This window comes from Rhea americana, unplaced genomic scaffold, assembly GCF_003343005.1.
Source record: "Rhea americana isolate MKP2758 unplaced genomic scaffold, rheAme1 scaffold_39, whole genome shotgun sequence".
Taxonomy (NCBI): domain Eukaryota; kingdom Metazoa; phylum Chordata; class Aves; order Rheiformes; family Rheidae; genus Rhea; species Rhea americana.
The window spans coordinates 4,370,026-4,387,426 of NW_028186523.1; the positions used below are offsets into that span (position 1 = coordinate 4,370,026).

The 17,401-nt window shown below is 40.8% G+C and overlaps 1 protein-coding gene across 1 annotated transcript in view; it reads right to left on the reverse strand.

Moving 5' to 3' along the window:
* XKR4 (XK related 4) overlaps nucleotides 1-17,400 on the reverse strand; it is a gene marked incomplete at its 5' end in the record, with an annotated part of 216,206 nt that extends 198,806 nt beyond the window's left edge. Inside the window, one exon of the mRNA XM_085313527.1 lies at nucleotides 16,856-17,400. Coding sequence (XP_085169653.1) covers nucleotides 16,856-17,400 — 545 coding nt within the window. The remainder of the gene's footprint in view (nucleotides 1-16,855) is intronic.
* Nucleotide 17,401: the final 1 nt, after the last annotated feature.

The window sequence follows — 17,401 nt, forward strand, 5'->3', positions numbered from 1 at the left end:
TTGTTATTTCTTCCGCAAAGTCCAGCTCAGTTGGGCTTTTTGAAATGCTCATCTTATCCCTAAACATCTTGACCTCTAAGATTTAGCCTGAGTTACTGATGAGGCAAATGGGAAGTGTGTGTGTATGTTGGAGGTGGGAGGGAAGGAGAGGTGTCTCTTGCTTATTCCTAATGTGCTCTTGAAATCCTAATACATACACATTATTTTAGAGTCACACTATAAATTTTTCTCTGTTTTGGAGTTCATATTCTTGGCAATATCAGCATCATTTCCAAAGAAATTCTAAGTCCATACCATTTCCAAAGAAATTCTAAGTCCATACTTATATTTGGGAGTTTCTTCCACTAGCTATTTCCTTCAGTTATAAAATTTTGCACTTTTGAAATAAAGTGGCTATCATTAGTGGCTATCTTTAGCGGCTATTATTTTTTATTTTCTCATGAAATGTAAACTGAAGACACTCATGATCACTCTATTCAAGGTTTTTCAGTATTGCCAGACTTTCACAGTGTCTTAATTTCTTACTAAAAAGTACCTCAATATAAAAACCAAAGCAGTCTAATACATCTTCCTGATATAGTAGCTATTTGATGAAGACTGTCAGCAAACATGAACTCACCATTACTAATGCCTATGTTCTCCAAAATCCATTTAAGTAGTTAAAATTGCCTGTGATGACATAATTTCCGTAGATTCCTGGAATGTCTCTACCTTTCCACAATAGGACTCCAGTAATCCATAGCAAAAACCCAGTACTAGCCCAGGGAAATCACCTTTGCAATCCTTTCCCCCCAAAAAAATTGAATGCATATTATCTGCTCTTGCAAGTTATTACATCAGTGGTATTCAGTAGTATACTAGCAGTTTTCTACTTTGATTTCCCTTAGTAACATGCAATTTTCAAACACCTCTGTCCAGTCATGAACGCTGTTTCACCTGATTCAAGTTCTGCACAGTTTCTCCCACTTCTTCCCTTTTCTTGAAAGGGTTTCTGGCAGGTCTATATTCACATTACATTTTTTTTTCACTGACAACACTCAATGAAGGCACGGATCATTGCCCAGAAACAGTATGTCCTCTGCCCTTTCTATTTTCTCATTAGTTTAGAGATTTTCTTTTTCTTTGACATTCAACTTTTTATTAATATTTCTGTATCTACTGCTATTTTCTCATTTTACTACTTTTGTACTTTTTTTTAAAATATAGATATCAATAGGAACAGTGAACAGATATAAATGAGCTTCCCCAACCTTCTCTTCTTGTTTCTCAGTTTAAAGTCCTTCCTCCAGATACATCAGCTTCAACTTGAGGCAAGTTTCTTAGACAAGAACAGTGCATCTTTAGACATCTCTTTCATCCAGTAGCATATTAATGGATGATGCTTCAGAAAGCATCCTTGAGTTATTTGTTGATTGCCGTGGTTTCACCATGTGGCCATGTTCTTATCCCAGTGCAACATAAATGAAATTTCTGAACATCTCAAAGATGTTTTATAGGAAAGTAGAAACACATATACCACTGACCCTTGCTTTTACATGCATGCATATGATCAGCAAACTACTGCTGAAATGAAAACCTTTAGCATATTCCCACTGCAAGATCAAGTTAACCAGAAAGCTTGAAGAGTTCAATAAGGACAACCCACTTTCACACAGTAATCAGTCAAATCATGTGGCATTACATTTCCTAAGGTGAACATCGATTTAGATGAAGAGGAGGAGGCTCTTGTTACTTCCTTTTAGGTCTATTCAGATGATACTGGGACTTTGGAGAACAAATTACTCAGCTGGAGCTGAGTAATTTGCCTTCTTTGCAAGCAAATAGGTTGTGAAACAAGCCCAGGCTACCTTTTCCTCTTATCAAGCAGGTCATTTGGAGAATGCTATAGAAGAGCAATCATTGTCTTCTCAAGAACAAAGCAAAACAACTCACTCCTCAATTTCAATCTGCCCTTTTCCTGGAGAAGTGCAGCCCTGGGCTGCATCTTACCACCAAGACAATTATGCCTTAGATCCCTCTGTATAATTTCATTATACATTTTTGACATAAAAACTGTTAGGGTTAGAAGACCTCCTGACCATAGGCTGTCTAGGATATACAGATCATTAGAAGAGACAATGGACAAATTCATGACGTTATACATTGCCCTTAATATTTCTTGATTTCATTGCAACCTGCTTCCATGGATTTGAACAAGAAATGTTTGCTATGGCTTAATAGACTGTAGTGTTGATACTTCATAAGGATGCTTACTCTTGTTCAGAGTTAAGACTGATATTGCTTGAGTAGATCCAAAAGATTTTGCAAAAGTTTACTTGTGACCTATCAAGCACATGAGCAGTCAAAATACAGCTGAACTACAAACTACTCAGAAAAAAAAAAAAAAAAAAAAAAAAAAAAAAAAAAAAAAAAAAAAAAAAGAAAAAAAAAAAAAAAAAAAAAAAAAAAAAAAAAAGCTGTTTAGAGCAGCAAAATGAGTTCTGGAAAGCAAGTCATCCTCAGTGGATGGATCCCATGGGTCAGACAGCTCAGAAAGGATAGACACAGCCTTTCATCCACAGGATAATGCAAAGATAATATACAGAAATTGTGCCTCAGAATAACAGTTTGACAAGTTAAAAAATAAGACACAGTCATGAGATGCTAGTTAACAAAAGACAGAAAAAATATTCGTATGCTCTAAAGCTGATCGTGGGCAACAATTTGGATTCAGATCATGAACAAAGAAACTCTGATTTAGCATGTAATTAAAAAATCCTCTCTGAATTATGCAAGTTTCATTCACTTCTTCAGAAGATATGAAAACACTGCAATCAGTTGCCAAGTTTGATCCCAACATGCCATGGGGCAAATGGAGACCCTAAACTGTCATATTCTATTTAAATCATATGTAGGCTAAAGTGAGTGTGATTGCTCAGTATATTAAATTACTACTAGTGTGTTGATATTTCTTCATGAACAATCTATGGCTCTGAATTATTTTTCAAGGAGGAAGTGGCTTTTGAAGTGAACATTATTTCTCTCTCCTCAGAGTTACGCTTGAATATGATCAAAATAGTTGCCAAGAGAAATAGGAAATTAAGAAAGATACCTCCGTGACTGACAGCTCCCAGATTTTACCTGACTCCTGCATGCATTTCTTCCTTTTGTGAAGCCTATATACTAAAATGATGTTCACTTTAAAAATAATAAGTCATGGGACAGCCTGTGTCAGGAAATTACTTGCAAAAAATCATGACTGCAGGTGCATTCTGCGATGGGGAGCAATAGGTGTCCCAGGCTGTTCTCAGGGCTTTGTGGCTTCCTTGGCTTTAGCACCCAATATTGCTCATGGAGAAGCAGCTTCCAGGGAGCCACAAAGCCAGCCTTTCCCCTGACATCAAAATTGGTATGATGAATCAGGGCTGTGCATTAAAGTGTAGTGAAGGACACTTAAATGAGCATAGAGTGAGAGTGGGAATAGGGAGAAGGACCCACTTCTTCCACTGGTCCTCCAAGTTCTCAAATGTGTTTTTCAAACCCCTGGCCCCTCAAAAGGAGTCTTCACAGGTGTTTGATGGTGAGGGAGTAAAATCACTGGTGAAACAGTAGCAGATTCTTACCTACAAAGACAAATCCAATGTAACACATTCTGCATTAGGACTAAATTAGACTTTATTACATCAAAGAGGCAATCACACAACAAAGTGCACTCTTGAGTGACAGGTGCAATATTTGGACCCCAAATAATTATATGAAATGAACATAAATAGTTCTGCCTTCCCTGCTCCAATCCCCTCCTCCAGTTCTTAATGTTACTATTCATAAAGAATTCTCCAAATAGTGATTCATAAATCATCCCATAAGTATGCCATTAGAAGACATATTTCTATCATATTCCTATAATTTATTTAGTAGTGAATAGTTTGTATACAGTAGACATGAATCAAACTTTTTTGTAAATTGTCTGTGAACAGATTTGAATGTTCGGTTTGTTCCTCATTCAAGGTTACTCTTCAGTATTCAAGAGGCCAAAGTTAATTTCTTTAATAACCAATTCTGTCTACTAATTAGAAATATCTGAAAAAATGTTATTTAAATCACATGCCATTGCTTCTGATCCTTGATTGGATGAGTAATGAAATTAAGCAAGACTCATATGAACTGTGAATATTACTACTGAATATGTAACTAAGTTTTTGATTATTATTCTGGCACTCAGGCTTAAAATACACCTTCCATAAGAATTTGCACTAGTAAAGTTCAAGCACAAAAAATCAGTATGAATCATTAACATGGTCAAATTGAGTTCATAACTGAACTTCAAAAGAACATGTGTAAGGTTCTTTTTGTTATTATTATGATTATGAATAGTGTCCTTTTAAGTTGGACAGCAACTCCTATATTAGTGTTAGCTGTCAAATAAAGCTACTAGCCATTTTTCCTCTTCAGGTACCAGTATAAAATTAAAAATTAGGACGATAGGTTGTGCTGAGGTATTGAAAGGCTTCCTGTGTTGATATAAGTTGATAATTTAAACTTCAATTGTTTTAAGGCTCAGACAATGAATTATTTCATGGAAATTTAAAATCCTTAAAGACTTAGCATTATATATAAAAAATTCAAAACATTATACACTTTCTGTAATACACATATAGTTCTCACTTTAGAGTACCCATTAGGATTATTTCTTTATGTCATTACTAAAATACACTTAATCATAATTCAGCTGACAGCCAGCATTTTTCAAATGTTTCTTCCTATCCAATACAATAGCGTATTCTATTCTTCCATTCTTTCAAAATGTTCTAACCCATTTTTATACGCTTAAAGTGAGTCAGAGCATCTGCTTTTAAAAAACAGAAAGGTGTGGACATTATCAATTTAGTTTAGAAACCTGTCATTTGTAAAACACTGAATATAACAACACATGAATGTGAACTCTGAAGAAGTAGGACATCTACAGGTCTGATACCTGTCCTGTTAAAAGATTTCCCTGTAGAAAAGTGCTGGCTCACGGAGGCAATTGCGGAAGGGGCTGGCTATCTTGTGAGAATATAAAGTGGAGACTGCCTAATTAAAAAGATCAGAAGGGCAGGAATAACGATCCTCAAGAGGAAGGACTGAGTCCAGATCTGGAATTCACTCTGAGATAAATCAGGAAAGGCACCTGCTTCGAAACACCTTTCTTTCTATTTTGAACACACTTTTAAGCCACAAGTAGCAACTCTTCATGACTTGTATTACAGAAGGACGCTAAAGCTCCAGATAATATCAGCATCCTGCTGTGCTAGAAAGTTTTCGAAGGAACAGAAAGAAAATCTCACAAATGCTCACCACCTCACCAATGCAGCTGATCGGTGGGAGGCTGGGAACTATTAATATGTTTAGATGAAAGAGAAAAGGAGACACAAGGATTAAAGACCTGCCTTGGGCAAGGTGAAGCAAGTCCCACATGAAGAACCTCCCACGGCCCAAACCACACCTTGGTTATGCAACCAGTGTTTGCCCTCTCAGGGGTACATTTCTACGTTGCTGAGGTGAAAACACACACACACACTCATGCTCACAAAACAATCCCAAATCCTCAGGTTTCCAATCTAGATGATACCATCCAAAAAACAGCTCCTGCCAGGCAAGGGAACAGGTCCACTTTACCCAGAGCTCCTCTGACCTTCTCAGCTCCTGGGCTTTCATACTCTGCTTATCTAAATCAACTCATGAGGCTCTGCAAGGGCCCAAGCCAGCCTCTTCAGAGCCTTACAGTGGGGTGGCTTGTCTTGAATCATTTGCTAGTTTTCCCAACAGGTAATAAGTAATTAGTTCTCCAAGTCAGTTTGATTATTAATGAATTAACGCCACAGCAATAATACAGAATGAAAACAGATTATAGAAAAATATATACCTATAAAATTTTATTTTTTAGGTACAGGAAAGATAATGGATGGCATACCTGCACACCCAAAACAGCCCTCAGTTCACTAAGGTAATCAGCATACTTTGCTATCATGAGTTCTTAATTAACCTGTGTGGTAAAAAGTCCTAGCAAATGGTTGTTGATTGTAAATGCAATCTCTCCTTCTGACACATGCATTAATGCACTATTGTAAAAGTTCAAAGCCATTATTATTGAGTTGTCTTGGTGACATTAATTATCCTCTGCAATGTATTTAGCTTTGCTCAGGTAAATCTTCTTTAATTGCTCAGTCTTTACTTACAGAACATCTTCACTTAACATGCTATGAACTCTGCTTACATTTATGCTTTTTCCAATAATTCTATGTTACATGTAGCCTCCACCATTATTCCTGGAAATGATAATGAAATCTCTACAAAGCTCATTTGTCTGCTGTCACTGATACAGGCCAGTGTTTTTTGAATTAGAAATGTCCACTGCTTGGCAGCCTTGGGCTGAAGTAAATTCTAGTACATCTATTATGTTAAAAAAAAAAAATCCTAACTCTTGCTACCCTGCCCATTTTTCCACAGTATGTTGGATCCAGTTTATAAGCAGACCCACAGATAAGGAAAACAGCACAAGAGCGGAGCTAAAGTGGGTAGCTGAAGGAAACAGGATGGAGGACAGAACTTCTTAAGCCAGCTAGCATATTATAGTTTTAATATGTATGAACCCTTGATGAAATAAATCCTTCAAAAATTAAAATTTTGCTTTAACATCCCAGAGATGTCCATTATCGAGAGATGTTCATGTTTTGAGTATGTTTAACTTAAAGTATGTTTTGACAGGCAAATTTAAGTGATAATTTGTTTTGAATTGTTTCCACCTAAAGCATTTTCCATTTTAGGCTCTCAAAAGTATTTTATCAAAATTAAGCTTCATAATATCCATATAACAGTCATACTGCAAATATATGCTAGAAGACTAAAGGGTGAAATTTTCAGAAATATGCACTGCTTTTACTGTTCAGTTTGAGGCATTTTAAATTTTCTTCTACCTTCAAGAAAGGTGGCAATAAGCTCTGCTCCAATGGAAGTAAAAGGGAGATGCAGTTCTTCATTTTTGGTAATCATTTTTTTTTTTTTTTTTTTTAAAGAAAAGGATACTAAAACAATGATGCATGGGAAAATGCAGAAGAACGTCGAGGAGCCAGGCGATGGAAGCTAGCCAGACCGTTCCATGAGAAAAGGAGCAAAAGGAGCAACAACAGATCAGGTTGTCCCATAGTCACATGCCTGCGCCTGGGTCAGCGTGGTGCCTGCTACCGCTGGGCTTTGAACAGAGATTAGTGATGAGCTCTCTGTGCTTACTGAGTATGTGTATAGGACATATAAAACTCACACAGTGCCTCCCACCCGGTGTTCCTCACCATGCAACAACGCTCAGCCATGCCAGGGACTCTCCCACTTCATTATTGCCTCGACTGGGAAATGGCTGGGGAACCCCCACTCAGATGCAGAGGCAATAGATGCTCAATATTGACAACAGTGTGCCTTGTGTCAGTGTAACTGTCCCTCCTGGGAGTCCAAGCGTTGCCCCTGCCTTACCCTTACAAGTGAGTACTGAAGAATTGGGCTCCACTTGCTATGGAGCTTGTAGTAAGTTGGGAGACAAGAAGTTGGGAGCTTAAGATACAACATTTTTGAGATTTTATTTCAGCCACAGAACTGCTTGTTACATTGAAAAAATCAACTATAAAAACCTGTTATCAGTCTAGCAGGAAATCAACTCAGAGTAAGAACTGGGGACAAATATTTTTAAAATTTCTGTCTAATTTCTTTACCAGACATACGTGGAAAAGGGCAAAAGAAACCCCTACTGAATGACACATTCAAAAATGCCTTTCCTCTCTCTCTTTTTCTAAGGTTGACTATATATGACAGAGAAAGGCTGATAAAAATGTGAATAAAGTCATCCTTCTGTCTCAGCCAATTTAGGCTGACTAGAGCTACTCCCAGAGCTAAGCAGGCATTCCCATGTAGATATGTATTATGATCATATTTGTGGTTATAGTATGCATGCAAGATCGATGTCCGCAAATAAAAACATTGGCAGCATTGACTTGTAGGACAAGAGAGACAGAACGTTAAAGACAGGCAACAACAACAAAAAAAGATTAAGCAGTCAAAGAGACAGGAGAATCCCCATCTGACCTCATTTAAGAGCTCTAACAATTAGGTTTCTTCCTCTCTGGCTTCATGAACATTGCATTTCTGTCAAGGACACAGATCCAGCAGAAAGGGCAGTAAATGCCCCAATTAGTTTCGCCCAAGCCTCAGTGGTGAAAAGGGACAGGATTTGTCCCTCACATCCCTCTTGGAAATAGGATTTAAGTTGGCGTAGCTAGAAAGGGCAGTGGACTCAGATCCCTATAACTTGAGCAGATACTCAAATCACAAGTGATTTTGCTCCATCGCTATTTTAGAACAAAGCAGATTCAGTTACATTTGTCAGAGATCAGAGCTCATCAGTGCTCAAAGCAGGTTTAAATAGTGCTTACCAGTTGGATAAACTAAGGGATTTTGGTGCTGCTCAGCCAATTTTCTGGTTTGCAGGAGGCTTAAATAGGAACTGTGGTTGTGTGTGCTGGGGTAGTTCTGAATGAAGCCAAGAAATGCAGAAATGCAAGGCTTTAGGACACTTTCAAGGCACACATTATATTCTGCTGTGTTGAGGTTCCTCTAGATTAACACAGCTGCTGTGCTCAATCAAAATTTCAGGAATATGTGTCTAAAGAACATCTCAGTCCTGCTTTGTGGAGCTAAGTCCTATTTTAGACCTGGTTTACAGATTTCCACAATTGTCAGTAGAAAGATTAGGGTTATTTTCTTTAGAAGGAACCCACACCTCACTCACTCCCATCCCTCTAATAACAAAAAAGGCAAAAATTTTATCACGACATAGCTCACTGTTCCATACTAACCACTACTAAACCATGAAAATATCAATAGAGTGGCTTTCCACTGTTTTACATGTGTGTATGCCTGAAAGTATTCCTATGTAAGTATAGATTTTCCTGTAGAGACCTGGTGTCCAGTGCTTGCTAATTCAAGGTACTTTCTTTGGACATAATGGAAATAATCTACTGATCCTTTGGTCCACAGGTGGAAAAACACTACTCTGAAAGAGGCTGACAGGATCCTAGAGCAGATTTGATATTTACATGAAAACGTCCCATTAAAGTGAGCAGTGTAGAAAAATGGCACCACTAACCTTCATTCTTAGGGGCAGAAATAAGTCAGTAGCTGATAGAGATAAGGAAAACTGTTCCTCCATCTGTATGCTAATTCATTTTATTTTTTTTTCATAGTAAACCATCTGTATCTTTCTCTGAAGCAGCTGGTACTGGTCCTTGGTACATTAGTCTTATCTAAGTCACACCTTCCAATTTTAGAAGAACGAGAAGTTACTTTTGTTGTCACATCATTGACTGCCAAACTTCCCTGAAAACTCCCCACAAAACAGTCTCATTCCATTTGCTCCAACTCATAATATTAAATTATTTGTAACTGATAGTGCTAGCCACCCCCACTGATTAATTCTGTCAGTCAAAAAATATCTCATACCATGAACATATTGAACAAAACAAATATGTTCTAGGAAGGAAAAATAGTGGAAATAATAACATAGCACAGCAACTCTATATTTTGTTTGGGGAAAAAAATAATTATTACTCATTTCAGCCATTACAGAGAGTGAAACAGAATGAGTGAGTGAGAGAGATGAGAAACCACCTCAGCAATTAGACATCACAGCTAATTCAGGTTATGATTGTCAGGAAATTCAGGTAAAATCTCTTGGAAAAAATATATACCTCAGACCCATTATTTTTTAATTCTAAAATTTACAAAAAGATAATTGAGAATACTCTCTTCCCCATAAACTGATCTCAAATTGATACCTTGTATATGTATTCGTAAGTGTCGATGACTTCTTACTGCAAAATCAGAGTTAAAACTGTATCTAAGATTTACTCTGTGAGTTTGTCCATCCATATAGCCCTTTTTTCTCCCCTCCATCTCCAGTCTCTCAAGCAGCCACTTATAAGATTACTCAGATAATCTCTTTTTGGTCAGTAGCTGAAGGGAAATAAACTGGAATTAGGCACACAGCCTGCAAGGATTAAGCAATATTCCTGTGCCTTTACATAAGTTATCTCCTTTTATATTCTCTTTCAATGCTCCCTCAATTCTCCCTCACATTTTCTTTCGTATCAGTCTCTTTTTATTTCAAAAATCAAACAAAGACTATCCATTTGGTAGGCTGTTTGCCACTTCCGTTCCTATTTCTCTGCTTAACACGATGCACACAACTGACAGCTGTGCGAAAACGGACAAAAATGGCACCATGTTTTCAACATACTTTAGCAAGTACAAGAAGTTCTACTGTATCTTGAAATGCAAACAAAAGAACCGTTGACTTTGTCTGTGTCCAATAAATCCCTCCCCCCCCAAACAACCCGTTTACTGGAACTGCAAATCACTGCTGTAACTAGCCTGTTACACATGAAAAGCTACTACTTAATTGGGACAAAGAGAAGGAAGGCCAGCTCATATTGCATGAGTGACATAAGAACTAATTTCATTTTAATTTTACTTGAACCTTTGTATCTTTGTAGTCAAGTCAGTCATTATAGACAAATATTAAGGACAAAGTCGGCTGACAGGGAGAGTGCATTCGTCCCGACAAGGTAAAGGTAAGCTCTGATGTAAATACCCTGAAGATACGGAGGAGGAGGCCTGAAGCTGCAGATCGTTCTGTGAGGTTAGTCTTCCTGGCTTCCCCATGGGAGATCTGGACATGCAAACTGACCTTTTGCAATATATACTTTCCCTGATCAGGTAACATTGAAGAAGGAAATTTTAGCCAGAAAAATTCTTCTAGTGGTACGAATCTTCTGCAAGATTAAAATATCTAGAAAATAATTATAACACAAAACATTTGTTTGAATTTATGCTGTATATTTTTAGTCATGTCTGCAGTTGCATTGGAGATCTCTAGAATAATTGATATCTATTCATTATAACAGGAAATCCTCTGAAACAGGAGCTCTTAAAGTCCATCTGGATTTTCCACTTCTTAGGGGAAAAAAAAATAAATTATTCCTATATATAAGTTGCTAGAAGCATTCTGTGTATAAAATATAAGTTCACCTACTAAGCCAATTGAGCAGTCAAAAATTTTAGAGCTTGAATAGTCCTTTGAAATCTGAAAACTTATGTAAGTGATAAATATTCTCTGTAGAGAGAACCCTTGTTAATTATTAAAGTACAGTATCTTTCTTCTAAAGTACATCAGCATCTTTTATATGTAGCTTAGGTTATTAGAATAAACTGAATACCAAATCTGGTTTGTATGCAGACTTGTAAGAGATTTTTAAGAACATAGTAAAGCTTCACATTTATGTTTCCGAAAGAATTATGTAAAGCATAGCATACATCTGCATATCACTCTCTTAAAAAAAAAAAAAAAAAAAAAAGGAATATTTATTCTGCCAAAAGTATTAGCAGAAGTTTAAATGTGATTAGGCCACCTATAAAGTGGTCTGCCCCTTCTCCTCCTGCTTTCTGAAAAAAATCCCAAACTTTAATTCTTATTTCTGTCAGTTCATCACCTTTCCTTAGTCCTAATGACACAACAAGCAAACTAGTAAGCCAGTAGGACTTTAACTCAAGAACAGCAGTAACTCTATAGGATGTTATTGCTGAGTGGTAGCATTTCTCTATATAGAGAGACAGATGGGGAGGATATGCAATAATTTTGTCTGGGAAATGGCTATGACTCACAAATTTGGACTCAATGTGACAAATTATCTGATAGATTTCAAAACAGTGAGAAAAACTGGTGTCAGATTGAGATATTATCACATCTCAGTATGAAGTCCAATAGCAGCTGGAATTATTGACCACCTAACTTACACTGAACTCCTGCACTGTTACTGAACAACATCATCAAAACTATCATGTAGAGCAAAAGTGAGAAAAAATGTAACTGTTCAAGGATGGAGTTGTACCAGTTTAAAAACTGGTGATATTTTTCTTTATTTTACTATCTTTTTCACAGTTCCACCTTAAGGGCTCAGTCATGTTCAAAAGTGAGCACTTGAGAAAGTTGTAAGAACTGCTCACGCACAGAGCAGCCATCATTTCCATTTTTCTTTTTTGGGAAACTGTAAGACCGCCAACTGATCGCAGAGGTGAGGCTTACCAGGGGAAACAGAGGGTTTTTCGGCAGATGATCCAGCTATCTGAGAAATGCTCTTCATAAGGTACCAGAGGAACTACATGGCTTTCAGATGCCAGCATCACCTGCACAACTTTTCTGCAACTTCGTATTTTTTTAAAAAATTAGAACCAAGAATTAGAAAGAAGATAAAGATTTTTTAAAAACTACACATAAAGAGATAGCTAAATCATACTATATTGATGAAGATGGTGGGAGTCTTTGGGCAGACTGCAGCAGAGTAGTGAAGGATGTATGCTGCAGAGGCCTCTTAGGGAGCCAGACACAGAGAGCAATGAACCTGGCTTCTCCTCCTCCTCCTCCTCTTCCAGCTGAGTTCCCAAACAGCTCATAAACCTCATCCAAAATCCATGATGTACTTAATCATCTCACTATCATCTCAGCGACCCAGAAATAATTTTAAAGGGTAATTTCCAATCACCTTCTTCCTAGTGATTCACCCTTCCCCTGGCCTTGTTGGCTCAGCAAGTCACCGTCACCGGTTTCCCTTCAGGCACTTCTGCTGCTGCTGTTCAGACAAGGCGCCAAGAGCCTCCGAGCCCTGCGGGCACTGACCGCATCACCCGCTGACAGGAGCCATTCCCATACAAGACACAACTGTCATCCAGGATCAACTTCTTGCTTCCCAGAGATGGCAAGAAGGGCACTGTCAACTCCCTCCTCCTGCCCCCTCAGCTCCTGCCGTGACCACGAACCCCCCGCGTTGCTCCCATGGCCCCTTTGCTCCATCTCAGAAGCGTGTCCCTCCTTTCCTGCCAGCTCTGAGACAGCTCACCCAGAAAAAGAGCTTCTAAGGAAATGGGCCAGCTCCACGGATGCCAAATGAACATTATTATCTCATGCATCCAGTCACCAAGACCCGTTATCCACGGCACAGTCTGAAAGCTGAGGCTAAGCCTGGAAAGCTTAGTGAATCAAAGAGGTGCTCAGGGCAGTGCTTACACGCTTTCATGCCAGAGTCCAAAGCCAGCGGTTCATCTGAATCCTACTGCTTCACGTACCTCCGCACAAGCGTGTCTCCCTTACGAAGTAGAGCAGGCTGTTAAAGCATCCCCTTCCCCATGTATCCATGTCCCTATAAAGACACCGTGCATTACATCCTCCTTGTGCTCTCCAGAGTCTGCTAATAAGGATCTGTGTCGCTCGCAGCAAATATTTGGGAGAACACGGCTCCGGAGTGTGGCTTTCACGCACGAGTATTGGTAAAATGCAGAACACACCGGAAGTGCAGATAGGGAACATAGCTATATCTATCTCCGAAGGCAGAATGCTTCAAAAGCTCACTGATGATCAGATTTTAATATGAAATTAGCTGCCTACGGAGGCCTAATAGCTACACTCAGCTGTGGCAAGCAACTCCTCAGAGACTTCACTGGAATTTTAACTGAGGGGCAGCATTATCAGAAAGTCTGCAAATATCCAGCCCCGAAAAAAATCATCTATGTGCTTGCTCTTCAAAATGGAAGGTTTCAGTCCTCTATAATTTTAAGGGAGAAAATAAAAAGTTGCACCAGCTTTGAGAGAAAAAAATCCATATTTTTATTCAGAACAGCTTTGTGGCTTAGCTGTTCCTGCAGCTCTTCATCTCCAGAAAAAAAAATGTTTTAATAATTTTAGATTGCCTGTTTACAGTATTGCTCCATGCAGCAATTAAAGGCCTCATTCATTTCCCATTAGCACATTTTAGTTAAAATTAACACATAATCATTTTCAATGATCTGGCTTTCAATATGTTTGTAAATAAAAATTAATCTTGAATGTAATACAAGGAAAAAGCTTTGGAATTGTTAGGAATCAGCCTGACACAGCTAATCACTAAAAACACTCTCTTCACGTTTGTTTTAAACACAAGGACCCCCAGATTGCTGGTTGTAGCAAGTGTTCCTCAGGACCGCTTCCTTAAATACGGGATTGACACAATTCCCTCAAACACCTTCGGCAATGTGATAAATCAAGGGAAACAGAAGACTTCAAGAACGAGTTCAGTACTTTAGAAGGAGAGAGAGGGTGCAATGAAGGCCAGAGGAAACAAGCAGAAGCAATAATCTCAGCATCCTCAGAGCAAGACACAAATCTCTCTTCATGTGCCCTGATATCCTTACTTATATGCAAACCTACTGATCACCAAAACCTCCACAAAACCTCCATTCTAACAGTTAGGACTCTTTGTTGATACAGAAGAGAGAGCAACGTTATTGTCTTTTTTGCTTCTGGGGGTTGCAATATCATAAGTAATAGAAAACTTAAATATAGGTACAGGAGAGATTTAGCCAAGGCCAAAAGAAAAGACCAGGAAAAACTGAAATTGGAGAGAAAACCCTGGGGTGCAGAACACAGAGGTTCCCTTGGGTCTCCTCCGCACATGGGGGAGCCATGCCCTCAGTGCGTACGCGCTTGCAGCACCCACGCAGCCAGCAAGGTCCGCGCAGCAATGCTGTGAGTGACTTACTCTCCAAACTGAGCTAAAAAACACGTTAGTGTTCCACTTCAGCCTAAATGCTCAGACCAGGACAGATGTTACATGGCGTAGAAAAAATTTTGGACTACAAAGTTTCTGTCAGAATTGTGAGTGCTCCTTTTTCTAGAAGATTTTTTTTCCCCTACCAATCACATTAGTTCTGAGTCTATGGTTATGTACAGAGTTTCTCAGTGGATGATACAACCTCTCCTCTTTTGGTGCTAGTAATTAGTTTTAGGTGACTGCAAAGGTGCTTTCTTATGAGGAATATACTTAGGGAATTAAAAGGAAGTCACTTTAATGAACTATAAAGCTCAGCTATGCAAGATTGCATATAGTTGACCATATAATATGTACATTTGTGGAAACCTACAAAGAATGAGTTACTGACATACAAATAGGCAGTTTGCCAGACCAATTTCACTAGAAAATAGAGCATAGCAAGCTAAAACATAAATAACAGCCTAACACGCCTTGTCAATGTAATATTCCAGTAATCTTAACGCTGCTGTGCATAAAATATAAAGAAAGCTACAGATGATCAAAGGAGGCTCAGCTAGCTTTAAGTGCAGAGGGCTAGGTACTCTTGCAAGGAGCAAATCTTATGTTTAAAAAGGTTGGGATTCATAGAAAAGCAAGTAGCTAGGAAGGCGCAGTCTCAGCCTCCTCCTCTGACAGAACCACTATGCAACATCAGACCCTGCCTTGCTCCACCCAAAACCCCGCTCCTCCTGTTTTCCCATACGGAGACACGACGGGGGACTTTGTGAAACTCTCTTCTGTGTCACTCAGCATGACACACACTGTTTGTCCTCCATACGGATTAATACAGACATTAATTGCGTATACATTTTGAGCCCTTGAACCTACTCTCATGTCTCTGCAGGACTGGGACCAAATATTACATAAAAGCCATCTCATTCATAAAGTCCTAAATTTAATTTGTGTTCAACCACAGTCGTAGAGCACATAGAGGCTCCTGAGCATAGCATTGCTCTTCATTCAAAATTTTCTTCCTCTCTCAAGTCCTGTCATAGTAAGTTAATATTTAGGATATCTGTAACTTTGAGTTCATTGCACACCAAGTTTAGAAAATCCTATTCACCATAATGAACCAAATAATCTGGAAATGACACTTAATAATGCCTTTCAAAATCTTCAGTATATTGTCCAGCAGTGTTTACACTCCTTGATGCCTAAAGGGCACAACCAGAACTGAGCTGCACAGTATACTGCACTAACACAGAGTGAAAGACCGTCCCTGTGCAAAAGGACGGGCCAGAGAATTAAAACTCCAGTCAGCAGTTTAGAATGACATACTGAATTCAACTCTCACGAAAGACTTCTGACAAAACAAAACAGAAACTCCTGAGGACTTCTTTCCACCTGTCAGACAGGAGACTCCAAAGGCAATTTCAGCTGTGCTTTACTGAACTGCCCCAGCAGACCAACTTCTCAAGCACAGCACCTATCTTCCACGATTTTATGTGGACATTTGAACTCCCGATACAGTCCTGTGCAAACTCTAGACTTCGTGCTGTTCAGACAACACTACGTGTATTTACACGGCATTCGGTCTCCATCTAAGTTTTTCCTAGGAAAGTAATCAAAAAGCTGGAAAGGATTACTTTTGCCAGTTATGACGTCATCTGCCTTTTCAGTCGGTGCTTCCACAAGCTAGCGCATCCTTTCTGCAACGCACACAGTCCCGCAAATGTTTTCCGTAGCAGCTACTCAGGAGTTGGACTTAGGAGGTCTGTCTTTACGCATCACACGTCTATAAAACGCGTACGCGGGGCAGGGAGCAGAAACACAGCAAGACGCCCGCACACGAGCGAGCCCAGCAGCGGGACTGTCCGTTTCGGGCAAAGAAACTCTTCACCGCCTGTGAAGTTCCCTGCTGGCGGCAACACTGCCCCGCGCACACGGGAAGAGCGCGGCGGATGCGCGCGGCGCCGGCTGCGCAGCGCAGCCGGCCCGGGGGCGCTCGCCCTCTTTTTCCTCCCCCTGCCCCCCGCTTTTCCTTTCTCTTTTGGGTCAACCCGTCGCCCGGCTTCCCCGGAGGGCCGGGCCCCCCCGGCAGCGCAGGGCGGCGCGGCGCGGAGGCGGGTGCCGGGGGGCGCCGCGGGCGCGGGGCGGCCCCGCCGCGCCGAGAGCCGGTGCCGGGGGGGGCGGCCGCCGCCCGGCGCTGCCCCGCCGCCCCCGCGGCTCCTCACCTCCAGACCTGCCCCAGCTGCAGGATGTGGACGAGCGACTGCAGGAGCCAGACGCAGCAGGCGCACGAGGCCGAGCCGCCGCCGCCGGCGTTGCTGCTGCTGGCGCTGCTGCTGTTGGTGGCGTTGCTCTTGCTGGCGGTGGACGCCTGCCGCTGCGGCGCGCCGGGGCGGGCGGCCGCGATGTCCCCGGCCGCCGAGGCGCTGCTCACCAGCAGCTTGCTCTCGGCGCCGGGGCAGTGCCCGGCGGCGGCGGCGGCGGCGGCGGCGGCGCTGTCCTCCGTGCTGAAGTCGTGCGCGAACCAGCGGAAGCTGAACACCTGCACCGAGAAGGAGCCGAGCAGCACGAAGAAGAGGGTGAGCCCGAACCACCAGCGCTGGCCCCGCAGGTAGTAGTCGACCGCCAGCCAGATGTCGGTGCCCACGTCCGCGAAGTACACGGCCAGGGCGGCCAGGATCCAGAGGCAGTCCCACAGCGAGTAGCGCCGCTGCTCCCTGCCCAGCCGCAGGCACAGCGAGGACGAGCCCCCGCCCGAGCCCCGGGAGCCC